Source organism: Saccopteryx bilineata, chromosome 6 (genome assembly GCF_036850765.1).
Source record: "Saccopteryx bilineata isolate mSacBil1 chromosome 6, mSacBil1_pri_phased_curated, whole genome shotgun sequence".
NCBI lineage: Eukaryota > Metazoa > Chordata > Mammalia > Chiroptera > Emballonuridae > Saccopteryx > Saccopteryx bilineata.
Genome location: NC_089495.1, coordinates 105,565,177 through 105,579,969, shown reverse-complemented (window position 1 = coordinate 105,579,969; position 14,793 = coordinate 105,565,177). Strand labels below are relative to the sequence as shown.

The 14,793-nt window shown below is 35.4% G+C and overlaps 1 protein-coding gene across 2 annotated transcripts in view; it reads right to left on the bottom strand.

Annotated features, from left to right (window-relative positions):
- The window catches only part of RB1 (RB transcriptional corepressor 1), a 215,998-nt gene that overhangs the window by 138,590 nt on the left and 62,615 nt on the right, over nucleotides 1-14,793 (bottom strand). For both annotated transcript variants that reach the window (XM_066236318.1, XM_066236315.1), the window contains exons 4-5: nucleotides 14,538-14,657; nucleotides 663-701 (exon numbers count right to left, since the gene is read on the bottom strand). In XM_066236318.1, the coding sequence (XP_066092415.1) occupies nucleotides 663-701; nucleotides 14,538-14,657 (159 nt within the window). The remainder of the gene's footprint in view (nucleotides 1-662; nucleotides 702-14,537; nucleotides 14,658-14,793) is intronic.

Sequence of the window (14,793 nt, the reverse complement as noted above, 5' to 3'; positions counted from 1 at the left end):
ATTCTTCCAAAGAAAAACTCTATAGAGATCTTACATGGGTATAATGTTGAAACATGTATTATACATTAAAAAAATAATTTGGAAATTTTAATATAAATTTTCATACTTATTTTTACATAAAAAATATGTTCTGAGTCTTAGGTAATAAATAAAGTATTCTGTAATAAACCTTCAATAAATATTTGTTCAATGGGCCTTGGCTGGTTAGCTCAGTCAGTTAAGAATGTCATCCTGAAACACCAACGTGTGGGTTAGATCCCTAGTCAGGACACATATGGGAAGCAACCAATGAGTACACAACTAAGTAGAACAAGATATGAACACTTCTCTCTCTCTCTCTCTCTCTATCTATCTATCTTTCTTCCTCTGTCTAAAATCAATTACAAAAAACAGATTTAGTCAGTGAATTTGTATTTTTCCCAGAGTTGATGATACATTGCACTGGATCTATTTCCACTTTATTAGTTCTTCCTTATAGTAAAAGGCAAGTATTTCATACCATTTTTCTTCATGAGAAGGTATATAATCTGTAACCTTACTTTATGAAGCAGCTTGCCATAATCAATCAGACTAACCCTGACATTATCAACATGTTTGGGATCACTCCAGAAAAATCTTTAAAAAAAAAAAAAGTGAAAATTAACATGCTCTGAACTACTTACAAACTGCTTGGTTGTGTCAAGTATATAAGTTCACATGTCCTGAAAAAAACAATAATTATATTAACATTAAGGATTTTTTTAAAAGTTACTTTGTAATTTCTTTCACTATTCAGAAATCAATTTCATCATGCTTTATTATCTTAGGAAGTATATGTTTTAAAAACAAAAACATATAGCATTATGAAACAGTTAAAATAGATATTTCCGATTTGTGACATTTCACACACATTAATGTAAATATCTAATTACAAAAGGATTTGACTTCATATGTGCATCTGTAACTCAGAATACATTTGTAATTGAATTTTGATCTCATTAGAATCCCAGATCAAGTCATAAAAGCCTAGTCTCACAAAAAATAACACAAATGAAAAGTACCATAAAACCTATACTTTAGGACAGTGACTCCCAGAATGATGAAATAAGGGTCTCCACAGTCTAGTTTGCAGTATAATAACTAGAGTTGGTAAAAATTTAAAAGAAAAAAACAAAACAGTTGAAGTTCTGGAAATCTTTCTAATATTATACAAAGCAAAATAAAAAGAAACATTTCTCCTAAATCTTGGTAAGAACAATGACAGTCTGTGGAATTCAAAGAAAAACTAACTTTCTCTTCCTTTCTAGTCCAGTATCACAAAGCTCTAGCCTGGACAGGTACAGTTAAGACACAAGGCTCCTCTGCTCCCAGCATAGGATTATATCTCTGGGGAGGGTGGGATATCAGCATTTTTCATTACCCCAAGCTCTGTGTTGCAGAGGGTCTATCCCTGGTAAGACAAGCTAAGAGGTATGGGTGCTTCCTTCCTCCCCTTAGCCCCATTCATTGGGCAAAAGATCCAGGAAGAGCAGATCAAGAACACTGGAGCTCTGGCCCTTGCCAGATAGCTCTGTTGGTTAGAGCGTCATCACAACATGCCAAGGTTACAGGTTTGATCTGCAGTCAGAAGACACACAAGAATCAACCAATGATGGCATGAATAAGTGCAACAACAAATCTGTCTCTCTTTCCTCCCCCAACCCACCGTTCCTCTCTGTCCCTAAAAATCAATAAAAAATTTTAAAAATTTTAAAAAAAGTATACTAGGGCCCTGACTTCCCTTGCCCCAGTTAGCTGATAAGACAGAGGTTCCAATCAATCAGAGAAGAAGACAAGGAACTATAGCCTCTTCTCAGCACCCCACTCTTAAAGCAGAGGTGAACACTGTCTCCACCCTGACCTCCTAAGCAGTGGCACAGAAGTATTGCCCAGGGGAGGGGTAGTCCTTAAGAACAGAGAGCGCTGAAGCTCTCCCCAAGGGAATTAATTTCATCTGGAACAGTGTGAGGAAAATCAAGACTAAAAGCACTGTTGAAAACAACAGAGATTTTGGTGATTAGAAAGTAAGACGAGGCTAGTGGCTTTATGAGAGCAACAACTTAAATGCTATACCATCTACAAGAGGAAAGGGGGTAGGCGTGGGGGAAAGCTAAGAAAAGTTCTCCTGAGGTCAGAATAGGCCTCAAGATTGGATTCAAAGACTCCTTCAACAAAGGGAGCCAAATTTAAATGAATCAGACTATGTAGCAATTTGTTACCCAGGGCATTGTCAAAAACAATAAAGCAACTGTTCAGCAATTAGGAGAAAGTAACAGCTAGGTATAATATCAACAGAGCAGTTAGCTTAACAAGAGAGAGGGGGGGAAAGACAGTCAAAGAGAATCCAACTAAAAACAGTGTTACCTCAGAGTGACTTTATACATGTCCAAAGCTACACTAAGGAGCAATACCTGAGGCTACACACTATGGGAGAAATAGACTTCACTGAACTACTACAGCTAAGTCACTAAACAAACAAGAAAGCAATAACAAGTCCCAGGATGTAAAATCATTATCCAGAGTTGCCAAAATGTTATAAAAAATGTCAGTTTTCAAAAATAAATATGAAACTATGACCTCTACATAAGGAAAAAAGTAGGCAACAGATACTACCTTTACAGAGCCCAGATGTCAGACTTAGCAAAGATTTCAAGGCAGCTTTTACAAATATGTTCCAAGAACTAAAGGAAACAAGACTTACAGAAAAAAGAAATATGTGTTAACAATGTCCTATCCAACAGAGAATATCAATAAAGAGACATAAACTATTTTAAAAGAATCAAATGAAAATCTGAGTTGGAAAGTATAATAACCAAAATGAAAGATTCACTAGGGGAGCTTGACAGTAGATCTGAGCTGACAAAAGAAAGAATCACTAAACTTGAAGATAAATTCAAAGATATTATGTAATCTGAAGAACAAAGAGAAAAAGGAAAAAAAATGAAGAACCTACAGAAATGCAGAACACCAAAAAAATATACCAATATATAAGGGTAATGGGAATACAAAAAGGGAAGGGTTGTGGGAGGGGGAGAGCAGAAATAATATTTAAAGAAATAATGGCTAAAAATTTCCCAAATCTAATGAAAAACATTATTCTACACATCCAAGAAACACAACAAATTCCAAGTTGAATGAATGCAAAGAGATCCACGTCCAGATGTACCATAGTAAAAATGATGAAAAACAAAGAGAAAAATCTTAAAAGCAGCCATAGAAAAAAATGTTCCATCACATGCAAGGGAACCTAATAACATTAACAGCTAACTTCTCATCAGAAACAGTCACATTCAGAAGGCAATGGGATTACATACACAAAGTGCTGGAAGAAAAAAAAGAAAGTCAACCAAGAATCATATATCTGCCAAAACTATATCTCAAAGGGGAAATGGAAAGAAAGGCATTTTCAAACAACAACAGAGAACTTGTTGAGAGTAGACTCCTCTTACAGAAAAATACTAAGAAAAGTTCTTTAAGCTGAAAACAAGTGACTCAAGACAGTGAAAAGGAAAACAAATGTACTGTACTGGTAAAGGTAATTATGTTACTAAAAAAAATTGGTGTCGTTTCGTATTTCTTCTCCTTTCTTTTCCTAATTGTTGTAAAAGGCAACTGTATAACACAATATATATAGCTATATTACTGGGCCTATAACATATGAAATGTATGTGACAACAGCAGCACAAAGGAGGTGGGTGGGATCAAAACTGTATTGAAATAAACAAATGACACTAGATGGTATATTGAATCAACAAGAACAAATGAAAAGAACAAGAAATAGTAAATAAGAAAGTTAATATAACAAACTCTATAAATATACACTGCTCTCCTTTGTACTCTCAACTACTTTAAAAGGCATATAACTCAAATGTCTATTAAATGATGAAAGGATAAAATGTGGTGTAGTTAAACATGGTATATTATCCCATAATAACAATAATGAAATATTGAAACATGATACAACTAACTCAAATGTCTATTAACTGATGAAAGGATAAAATGTGGTGTAGTTAAACATGGTATATTATCCCATAATAACAATAATGAAATATTGAAACATGATACAACATGGATGAACCATGAAAACATGCTAAATGAAAGAAGCCAGTCACAAAAAACATGTATATCAAAATTTATATAGAGCCTTGGCCAGTGGCGCAGTGGATACAGTATCATCTTGGAGCACCAAGGTCACTGGCTCAAGCTCAGGGTCTCCAGCCCAATCCCGGAATCACTAATCTTGAGATCACCATCTGAGTCCCAAGGGAGTTGACTTGACCCCAAGGTCACTGGTTCAAGCCCAAATCAGGGCTCGATCCCAAGGGCACTGGCTCAACACTGAGGTCGTTAGTTTGAACCCGGGTCAGGACACATATGAGAAGCAAAGCAATGGCGGCACAACTAAGTGGAAGAAGTTAATGCTTCTCTCCCTCTCCCTCTCTCTCTCTCTTCTCCTTCTCTCTCAAAAAAATAAATTTATATAGATAAAACTATTTTAATAAAAAGACAGGCAGTAATCAAGAAGGAGTTGGGTTTGTTGGGGGTTTTTTGTATTTCTCTGAAGTTAGAAATGGAAAAGCAGTCAGACTCCTGCATGTGCTTGACCAGGATCCACCCGGCATGTCCACCAGGGAGCGATGCTCCGCCCATCTGGGGTATTGCTCCATTGGGGCCAGAGACATTCTAGCACCTGAGGCGGAGGCCATGGAGCCATCCTCAGAGCCCAGGCCAACTTTGCTCCTATGGAGCCTTGGCTGCAGCAGGAGAAGAGAGAGACAGAGAGGAAGGAGAGGGGAAAGGGTGGAGAAGCAGATGGGCGCTTCTCCTGTATGCCCTGGCCGGGAATCGAACCCGGGACTTCCACACACTGGGCCAATGCTCTACCACTGAGCCAACCGGCCAGAAGAAATTTTTTAATTATAAAAAATGTTTCATGTCAAATGAATTGTTTTTATCATTTTGTAAATTAATGTAACTCAGAATAAAATTCTATACAGTGAAGATAATTACATTCAGTATAAATGTGTACTGTCGAATATGGTAGTCACAAGCACCTATGAATACTGAAACTCTGAAATGTGGCTGGTTGAAATAAAGTTGTGCTATAAACATAAATTATACACTGAAGTATTCAAAATACTTAGTAAGAGAAAAAAAAGCAAAATATCTCCTTAATAACTTTTATACTGGCTTCATGTTTTCTTAATGAAATATAATTCACATAAAATTCACCACTTTAAAGCATATAAATTCAAGTTTTCAGTATATTCACTTTTTAAGGCAATCATCACCATTATCTAATTCCAGAATATTTCTATCACCCCAGAAAGAAATTCCATACGTAAGAGCAGTTACTCCCCATTCCCTTCACTTCCCATTCCCTGGCAATCACTAATCTCCTTTGTCTCTATGGATATGCCTATCTAGACATTTCATCTAATGGAATATGTGACCTTCTGTGTCTAATTTCTTTTACTTGGGTTAATATTTTCAAGGTCCATTCATGTTACAGCATAACAGCATTTTGTTCTTTTTTTATATCACATTGTTTATCCATTCATCAATAGATGGACATTTGGGTTGTTTTCACTTTTTGGCTAGTGTAAATAATGCTATGAATCTTTGTGCACAAATTCTTGTGTAAATGATACATGTTAAAATTAGATATTATGGGATATATGGTTTAAATAAAATGTTAAAATTTATTGCACTTGTTTCTTTTATTTTTGTCATGTAACCACTAGAATATTTTAAATGCATGGCTTGGCCCAGGCCAAACAGCTTGATTGGTTAGAGCATCAAGCCCAAAGAACAGAGGTAAAACCAATAAAATAAACATTAAAGAATTTTTAAATAAAATACATGGGTTGCATTATATTTCTATGGGACAGCACCAATATATCTAATAGGAGCTTTAAAAACTGTTTATAAAGCAGTATGTTCTAGGAGGCAAGATAACCAGTAAGATTATCTTAGTTAACTCATATAATTACCACAAAAGGAAAGTATTAGCTATATTTTAAAGACTGAAATTGAGGTCTAGAGAAGTTAAGTATCTTTCCTAGCACACACAGAAAAGGAAAAATTTAATATTCATACCTAGATCTGTTTAGCTTTTCAAAAGTTACCATAATCATTACAGCATGCTACCATATATGCACATATAGCATATCCTGAAATAAATAGGCTTTGGTATCACAGTTAACCTTCCCAAACACTTCAGAAGAAAGCACAAATAAAAATTTTAAACCCTGCCAATACCCTTCAAGGCCAGTAAACACTAAATTATCTTATGTAACCAGTCAATAAAAATTCTAATCCCTTTTATTAAGACTTGAGTGACCTTATAAGCCAAAGATGACTGTGTTCCTCCCTAGCTTAAACTCATTCAATGACTTTCCATCACCTGCAGGGCAAAGTCTAATTCACTTTCAATCTAATTCCTTCCTACCTGTCAGCCAATAGCAATATCAAAACACATCAAGCTACCGCTTTGGTTTTGTACAAATACTAATCACTCTGCCTAGAATTAAGTCTATCTAAAAATAACCTGGTGATTACTTCTGAAACTGGATTTTGAGGTACATCTTTACAGAATAGATATTTTTAAATACTGGCTTAGAGAGTTTTTGCTTAATTTTTTAATAGGTAACACATGTAATTTATTTACACAAAGCTTCAAGTCAACATTTTGGTACACTGCTTTCTAGTCATTTCATTCAACGCATTAGTGTCTAGGTTTTTCTCCTACAATTATATAGAGTATACCCTGCTTTATTTATTTAACATTGAAAGAATTTTTCCATAATGTTATTACTCCTCAAATTTTAACTTCTTTATTATATGTGGCTTAACTGTCTGTTTGTTGCCGATAGCTTATTGGTTGCTTGCGTAACTGTACTAGCCAATGGGGTGAAGTTGCCATGGCATTCAAATAGTCCCGCCTTCTGGCATGCCACCTCACAAATTGAGGTTAAAGATTGGAGCAATTATTATGCTGTTAAGAAATCTTAACACCAGAAGGGGTCTTTGCAATGGTACAAGACTAGAGGTTCTCCAATTGAAAAATAATGTCATAATAGCTATTTGGCTCCTCTAAAGGTGAAATACATGTCATTCCAAGAATTGATTTGGCTCCATCTCAAACAGGGTTGCCGTTTCAATTGAGACATAGACAATTTCCTGTAAAACTTGCCTTTGCTATGACCATCAATAAGTCTCAGGGCCAAACGCTTAAGCGTGTTGGCATTTTTTTACCTGAGCCTGCATTTGCACACGGTCAACTTTATGTTGCCTGTTCAAGAGTTCGTGAAAGAACGGATGTAAAATTAAAAATAATTGATGGTCCTCTGCAAGGCGAGCTTAAAAATGATGGAAAGATCTACACAAGAAATGTTCTGTACAAAGAGATCTTTGACATATGAATTAACATTTTATTATTTAAATCACCTTTATTTATTGAGCTAGCGGTGGCTCTTAAGAAATGGACCGCCAGTGGTTTCATTCATTGCACTCTACTTTAAGCAATTAAGTAAGTAGAAGGGGGAAACCCCGTGGGGCAGTGAGCAAAGAGGCATCCTCGCCTCCTGCCCTGGGTAATTCAGTTAGAATTAGCAGACATCTTTGCACAAATCATTTTAATTACAATTTATAATACCTAGAACAGCGGTCATTTCATATGACCGCCGGGCTTTCTAGTCTATTTATAATGTTTAATAACTAGATTATATTTATAAATTTTTATTGTTTATTTCAGTAGTATATATGCTGTTTCTAATTTTTCAGTGGTATAAATAATTTTATGATAAAAATCCCTAAAGCATTTTTGTATTTAGTATATTCTTAGGATAAGCTCCAAGATATGAAATAAAGTTTATAAACAAATTTAAGGAGCAGAAAAGCAGTAATAAAGTCCCTGTTAGGTTAAAAAAAAAAGGCAAGACAAAAATTATATATACAATACAATCTACTCTATGTAAAACAATGTTCAAAAAAGGAAATACTGATTATCTCCAGGGTTAAAGGTCTGAGTTATTTGCCCTGACCAGCTGGCTTAGTAGTAGAGCATCAGCCTGGTGTGTGGAAATCCTGGGTTTGATTCCTGGTCAGTGCACACAGGAGAACAGGACGACTGTTTCTCTACCCCTCCTCTATCTCTTTCTCTCTCTTCCCCTCCCACAGCCATGGCTCAAACAGTTTAGGCAAAGTTGGCCCCGGGTGCTGAGGATGGCTCCATGGCCTCAGCCTCAGGTGCTGAAGTGGCTCAGATGCCTAGTAACAGAGCTGCGGCCCAGCTGGGCAGAGTGTCATCACCTGGTAGGAGCTTGCCAGGTAGATCCCAGCTGGAGCGCATGTGGGAGCCTGTCTCTGCCTCCCTGCCTGTCATTTAATTAAAAAAAAAAAGGTCTGAGTCATTCATATTTCATTCAAATTTTCTTATTTATGCCATTCTGTGTTTTCCACATATTCTACAATTCACATTCCTTATGCAAATTCCTTAATTCATTTTTTAATAATTAAAAATATTTTTAATGTTTTCCTTTTTTTCCTGTACAAAGAGCTTCTACCTTACACAAGAAATACAAAGAAGAAAATGATGATTAATCCTACCATATTACAATAAAAAACTAGAGCCTGACCTGTGGTGGCGCAGTGGATAAAGCGTTGACCTGGAAATGCTGAGGTCACTGGTTCGAAACCCTGGGCTTGCCTGGTCAAGGCACATATGGGAGTTGATGCTTCCAGCTCCTCCCCCCTTCTCTCTCTCTCTGTCTCTCTCTCTTCTCTCTCCCTTTCTGTCTCTCTCTCTCCTCTAAAAATGAATAAATAAAATAAAAATTAAATTTAAAAAAAAAAAAAAAAAAACTAGAGCAAGAAAAACCCTTTCAAAAAACCCTAGGCTAATCTTTGAGCTTTCTTTCCACTTTCCTCATTCTCCATCACACCGCTGAAGTTTGCCTGACATACCAACCAAAAAGAAAAGGAAAAACAGAAACATCTCTGGATATTTAAGGACATGCTCTTTTTCCCTTTACAATTGCTTATTTGGCTAAAACTTTAACTTTCATATTCTATCTCCCAAATGAACACAGTAACAACAAGATTATGACAAATTAAAGGCTGTTGTACTAGGTAGGAATGGGGACTTGGATGAAAAGTATATTAAAATTTTAATTCAAGTTTATCTGAGTTTCATCATTCTCCCAGTTGAACAGTAAGTAATGAAACATCTCCTAAACCACTACTGGGTAATACTATCATGACTTGATACATATATCTTTCAATGACAATATGGCTTCTCTTTCTAAATCAAATAACACCATTAGGAAGGAGATTAAATTTAGGTCATTCTTCCATTTAGGACTAGAAGTCTACTGTCAAAGAAGGCTAAAGTAGAAACTAAGCTTAAAACAAAGGGAAATATGAAAAGATAGGAAAACAATTAATTTTAGAGGAACAATCAATCAGAATGCATATAATTAGATAAAAAAGCTAAGAATTAATAAGAAACTAACAACAAAGGGGATAAGTCTAAGGGGTAATACCTAATAATTTTACTAAATATGTAATAGTTCCAAGATGAAATCTAATCACGAACAATGACATAAAAAATCAGGGTCGCTTCCCAAGCCTGTGGAAAGAACTAAAGCCTCAAATTCAAGAAGCAAACAGAACACCGAGTTTACTTAACCCCAACAAACCCACTACAAGGCACATCATAATAAAGATGACACAAACCAATGACAAAAAAAAAATCTCAAGGCAGCCAGGGAAAAGAGTACAACATATAAAGGAAGGCCTATTAGATTATCATCAGATTTCTCAGCAGAAACTCTACAAGCTAGAAGAGAGTGGACCCCAATATTTAAAGCCCTGAAAGAGAGGAACTTTCAGCCAAGAATACTATACCCATCAAAGCTATCCTTCAAGTATGAAGGAGATATAAAAACATTCACAAATACAGAAAAGATGAGAGAATTTATCAGCAGAAAGCCCCCACTCCAGGAAATACTAAAGGGGGTTTTCCAACCAGATTCAAAGAACAAAAGAAAACAACACCACAAGTAACAGCTCCACCAAGAACACAATAAAACCAAACTTAAACTGTGACAACAAAGAAAAAAAAGGGGGGAGAGGATGGAGATTAACAGTAGCAAAGGACGATGAAGTACAGAAATACTCATAAGATAGGGTACTACAATGAATATGGTAGGTACCCTTTTCATTACTTAATGGTAACCACCCTTGAAAAAACCACCACAAAAACACTTGACTTAAAAAAGGTAGCAACAGAGGATAGAAGTTTGGAACACAAACAAACAAAAACAAATGATAGAAAAACAAAAGAAAAGAATCAAACAAGATACAAAACTAACAGAAAGCAATTTATAAAATGGAAGCAGGGAACCCACAAGTGTCAATAATTACACTAAATGTAAATGGATTAAACTTATCAATAAAAAGACACAGAGTAGCAGAATGGATTAAAAAAGAAAATCCAACTATATGCTGCCTACAAGAAACACATCTAAGCAATAAGGATAAAAACAAATTCAAAGTGAAAGGCTGGAAAACAATACTCCAAGCAAACAACACCCAAAAAAAGCAGGTGTAGCAATACTTATATCTAATAATGCTGACTACAAGACAGAAAAAGTACTCAGAGACAAAAATGGTCATTTCATAATGATTAAGGGGAAGTTGAATCAAGAAGACATAACAATCCTTAATATATATGCACCAAACCAAGGAGCACCAAAATATATAAGACAGCTACTTACTGACCTAAAAAAAACCTGACAAAAATACAATCATACTTGGAGACCTCAATACACCGCTGACGGCTCTAGATCGGTCAACCAAACAGAGAATCAATAAAGATATAGTGGCCTTAAACGAAATACTAGAACACCTGGATATGATAGACATCTACAGGACACTTCATCCCAAAGCGACAGAGTATACATTTTTCTCTAGTGTACATGGAACATTCTCAAGAATTGACCATATGTTGGGCCACAAAGACAATATCAGCAAATTTAGAAAAATTGAAATTGTACCAAGCATATTTTCTGATCATAAAACCTTGAAACTAGAATTCAACTGCAAAAAAGAGGGGGAAAAACCCACAAAAATGTGGAAACTAAACAACATACTTCTAAAAAATGAATGGGTCAAAGAAGAAATAAGCGCAGAGATCAAAAGATATATACAGACAAATGAAAATGAAAATACAACATATCAGAATCTCTGGGATGCAGCAAAAGCAGTAATAAGAGGAAAGTTCATATCACTTCAGGCCTATATGAACAAACAAGAGAGAGCCGAAGTAAACCACTTAACTTCACACCTTAAGGAACTAGAAAAAGAAGAACAAAGACAACCCAAAACCAGCCGAAGAAAGGAGAAAATAAAAATCAGAGCAGAAACAAATGAAATAGAGAACAGAAAAACTATAGAAAAAATCAATAAAACAAGGAGCTGGTTCTTTGAAAAGATCAACAAAATTGACAAACCCTTGGCAAGACTCACCAAGGAAAAAAGGCACAGGACTCAAATAAATAAAATCCAAAATGAAAGAGGAGAGATCACCACAAACATCATAAATATACAAAGAATTATTGTAGAATACTATGAAAAATTATATGCCACCAAATACAACAATCTAGAAGAAATGGATAAATTCCTAGAACAATACAACCTTCCTAGACTGAGTCATGAAGAAGCAGAAAGCCTAAACAGACCAATCAGCAGGGAGGAAATAGAAAAAACTATTAAAAACCTCCCCAAAAATAAAAGTCCAGGCCCAGACGGTTATACTAGTGAATTCTATCAAACATTCAAAGAAGACTTGGTTCCTATTCTACTCAAAGTCTTCCAAAAAATTGAAGAAGCAATACTTCCAAACACATTTTATGAGGCCAACATAACCCTCATACCAAAACCTGGCAAGGATGGCACAAAGAAAGAAAACTACAGACCAATATCTCTAATGAATACAGATGCTAAAATACTAAACAAAATACTGGCAAACCGAATACAACAACATATTAAAAAAATAATACATCATGATCAAGTGGGATTCATCCCAGAATCTCAAGGATGGTTCAACATACGTAAAACGGTTAATGTAATACACCATATCAACAAAACAAAGAACAAAAACCACATGATCTTATCAATAGATGCAGAAAAGGCTTTTGATAAAATACAACACAATTTTATGTTTAAGAATCTCAACAAAATGGGTATAGAAGGAAAATATCTCAACATGATAAAGGCCATAGATGATAAACCATCAGCCAACATCCTATTAAACGGCATAAAACTGAGGACTTTCTACCTTAAATCAGGAACAAGACAGGGTTGTCCACTCTCTCCACTCTTATTTAACGTGGTGCTAGAAGTTCTGGCCAGAGCAATCAGACAAGACAAAGAAATAAAAGGCATCCATATCGGAAAAGAAGAAGTAAAGGTATCACTTTTTGCTGACGATATGATCCTATACATCGAAAACCCGAAGGACTCCACAAAAAGATTATTAGAAACAATAAACCAATACAGTAAGGTCGCAGGATACAAAATTAACATACAGAAGTCCATAGCCTTTCTATATGCCAACAATGAAATATTAGAAAACGAACTCAATAATAATCCCCTTCACGATTGCAACAAAAAAAATAAAATATCTAGGAATAAACATAACAAAGAATGTAAAGGACCTATATAACGAAAACTACAAGGCATTATTAAGAGAAATAGAAAAAGACACAATGAGATGGAAAAATATTCCTTGTTCTTGGATAGGAAGAATAAATATAATCAAAATGGCCATATTACCCAAAGCAATATACAAATTTAATGCAATTCCCATCAAAATTCCTATGAGATTTTTTAAAGAAATGGAACAAAAAATCATCAGATTTATATGGAACTATAAAAAACCCCGAATAGCCAAAACAATCCTAAGGAAAAAGAATGAAGCTGGGGGCATTACAATACCTGACTTTAAACTATATTATAGGGCCACGATAATCAAATCAGCATGGTATTGGCAGAAAAATAGACACTCAGACCAATGGAACAGAATAGAAAGCCCAGAAATAAAACCATATATATATGGTCAAATAATCTTTGATAAAGGGGCCAACAACACACAATGGAGAAAAGAAAGCCTCTTCAACAAATGGTGTTGGGAAAACTGGAAAGCCACATGCAAAAGAATGAAACTCGACTACAGCCTGTCCCCGTGTACTAAAATTAATTCAAAATGGATCAAAGACCTAAATATAAGACCTGAAACAATAAAGTACATAGAAGAAGATATAGGTACTAAAATCATGGACCTGGGTTTTAAAGAACATTTTATGAACTTGACTCCAATGGCAAGAGAAGTGAAGGCAAAGATAAATGAATGGGACTACATCAGAATAAAAAGTTTTTGCTCAGCAAGAGAAACTGATAGCAAAATAAACAGACAGCCAACTAAATGGGAAATGATATTTTCAAACAACAGCTCAGATAAGGGCCTAATATCCAAAATTTACAAAGAACTCATAAAACTCAACAACAAACAAACAAACAATCCAATAAAAAATGGGAAGAGGACATGAACAGACACTTCTCCCAGGAAGAGATACAAATGGCCAACAGATATATGAAAAGATGCTCAGCTTCATTAGTTATTAGAGAAGTGCAAATCAAAACTACAATGAGATACCACCTCACCCCTGTTAGATTAGCTATTATCAACAAGACGGGTAATAGCAAATGTTGGAGAGGCTGCGGAGAAAAGGGAACTCTCATCCACTGTTGGTGGGACTGTAAAGTAGTACAACCATTATGGAGAAAAGTATGGTGGTTCCTCAAAAAACTGAAAATAGAACTACCTTATGACCCAGCAATCCCTCTACTGGGTATATACCCCAAAACCTCAGAAACATTGATACGTAAAGACACATGTAGCCCCATGTTCATTGCAGCACTGTTCACAGTGGCCAGGACATGGAAACAACCAAAAAGCCCTTCAATAGAAGACTGGATAAAGAAGATGTGGCACATATACACTATGGAATACTACTCAGCCATAAGAAATGATGACATCAGATCATTTACAGCAAAATGGTGGGATCTTGATAACATTATACGGAGTGAAATAAGTAAATCAGAAAAAAACAAGAACTAGATGATTCCATACATTGGTGGAACATAAAAACAAGACTAAGAGACATGGACAAGAGTGTGGTGGTTACCAAGGGTGGGGGGAGGGAGGACATGCAAGGGAGGGAGGGAGAGAGTTAGGGGGAGGGGGAGGGGCACAGAGAACTAGATAGAGGGTGGCGGAGGACAATCTGACTTTGGGCGAGGGGTATGCAACATAATTTAATGACAAAATAACCTAGACATGTTTTCTTTGAATATATGTACCCTGATTTATTAATGTCATCCCATTACCATTAATAAAAATTTATTAAAAAAAAAAAATCAGGGTCGCAATCCTAACAAAATTTTTACTTTACCTTTCTAATTTGCTGTAGAGCACACGCAACACATCATACTTCTTCCATAGTCTTGACATAGCATTATCAACTTTGGTACTGGTATCAAATCCTTTTAGTAAGTCAGAGAATTTAGAAACACTACAAAGGAAAGAATAGAAAAAGGTGAATCAAAATTTTAAAAATTCATTTTATTTCATTTTCAAAGGGCAAACATTTCAATTCAATAGATTATAAGTTCTACACCAAATCACTAATATATCTTTTGGAAGGAATT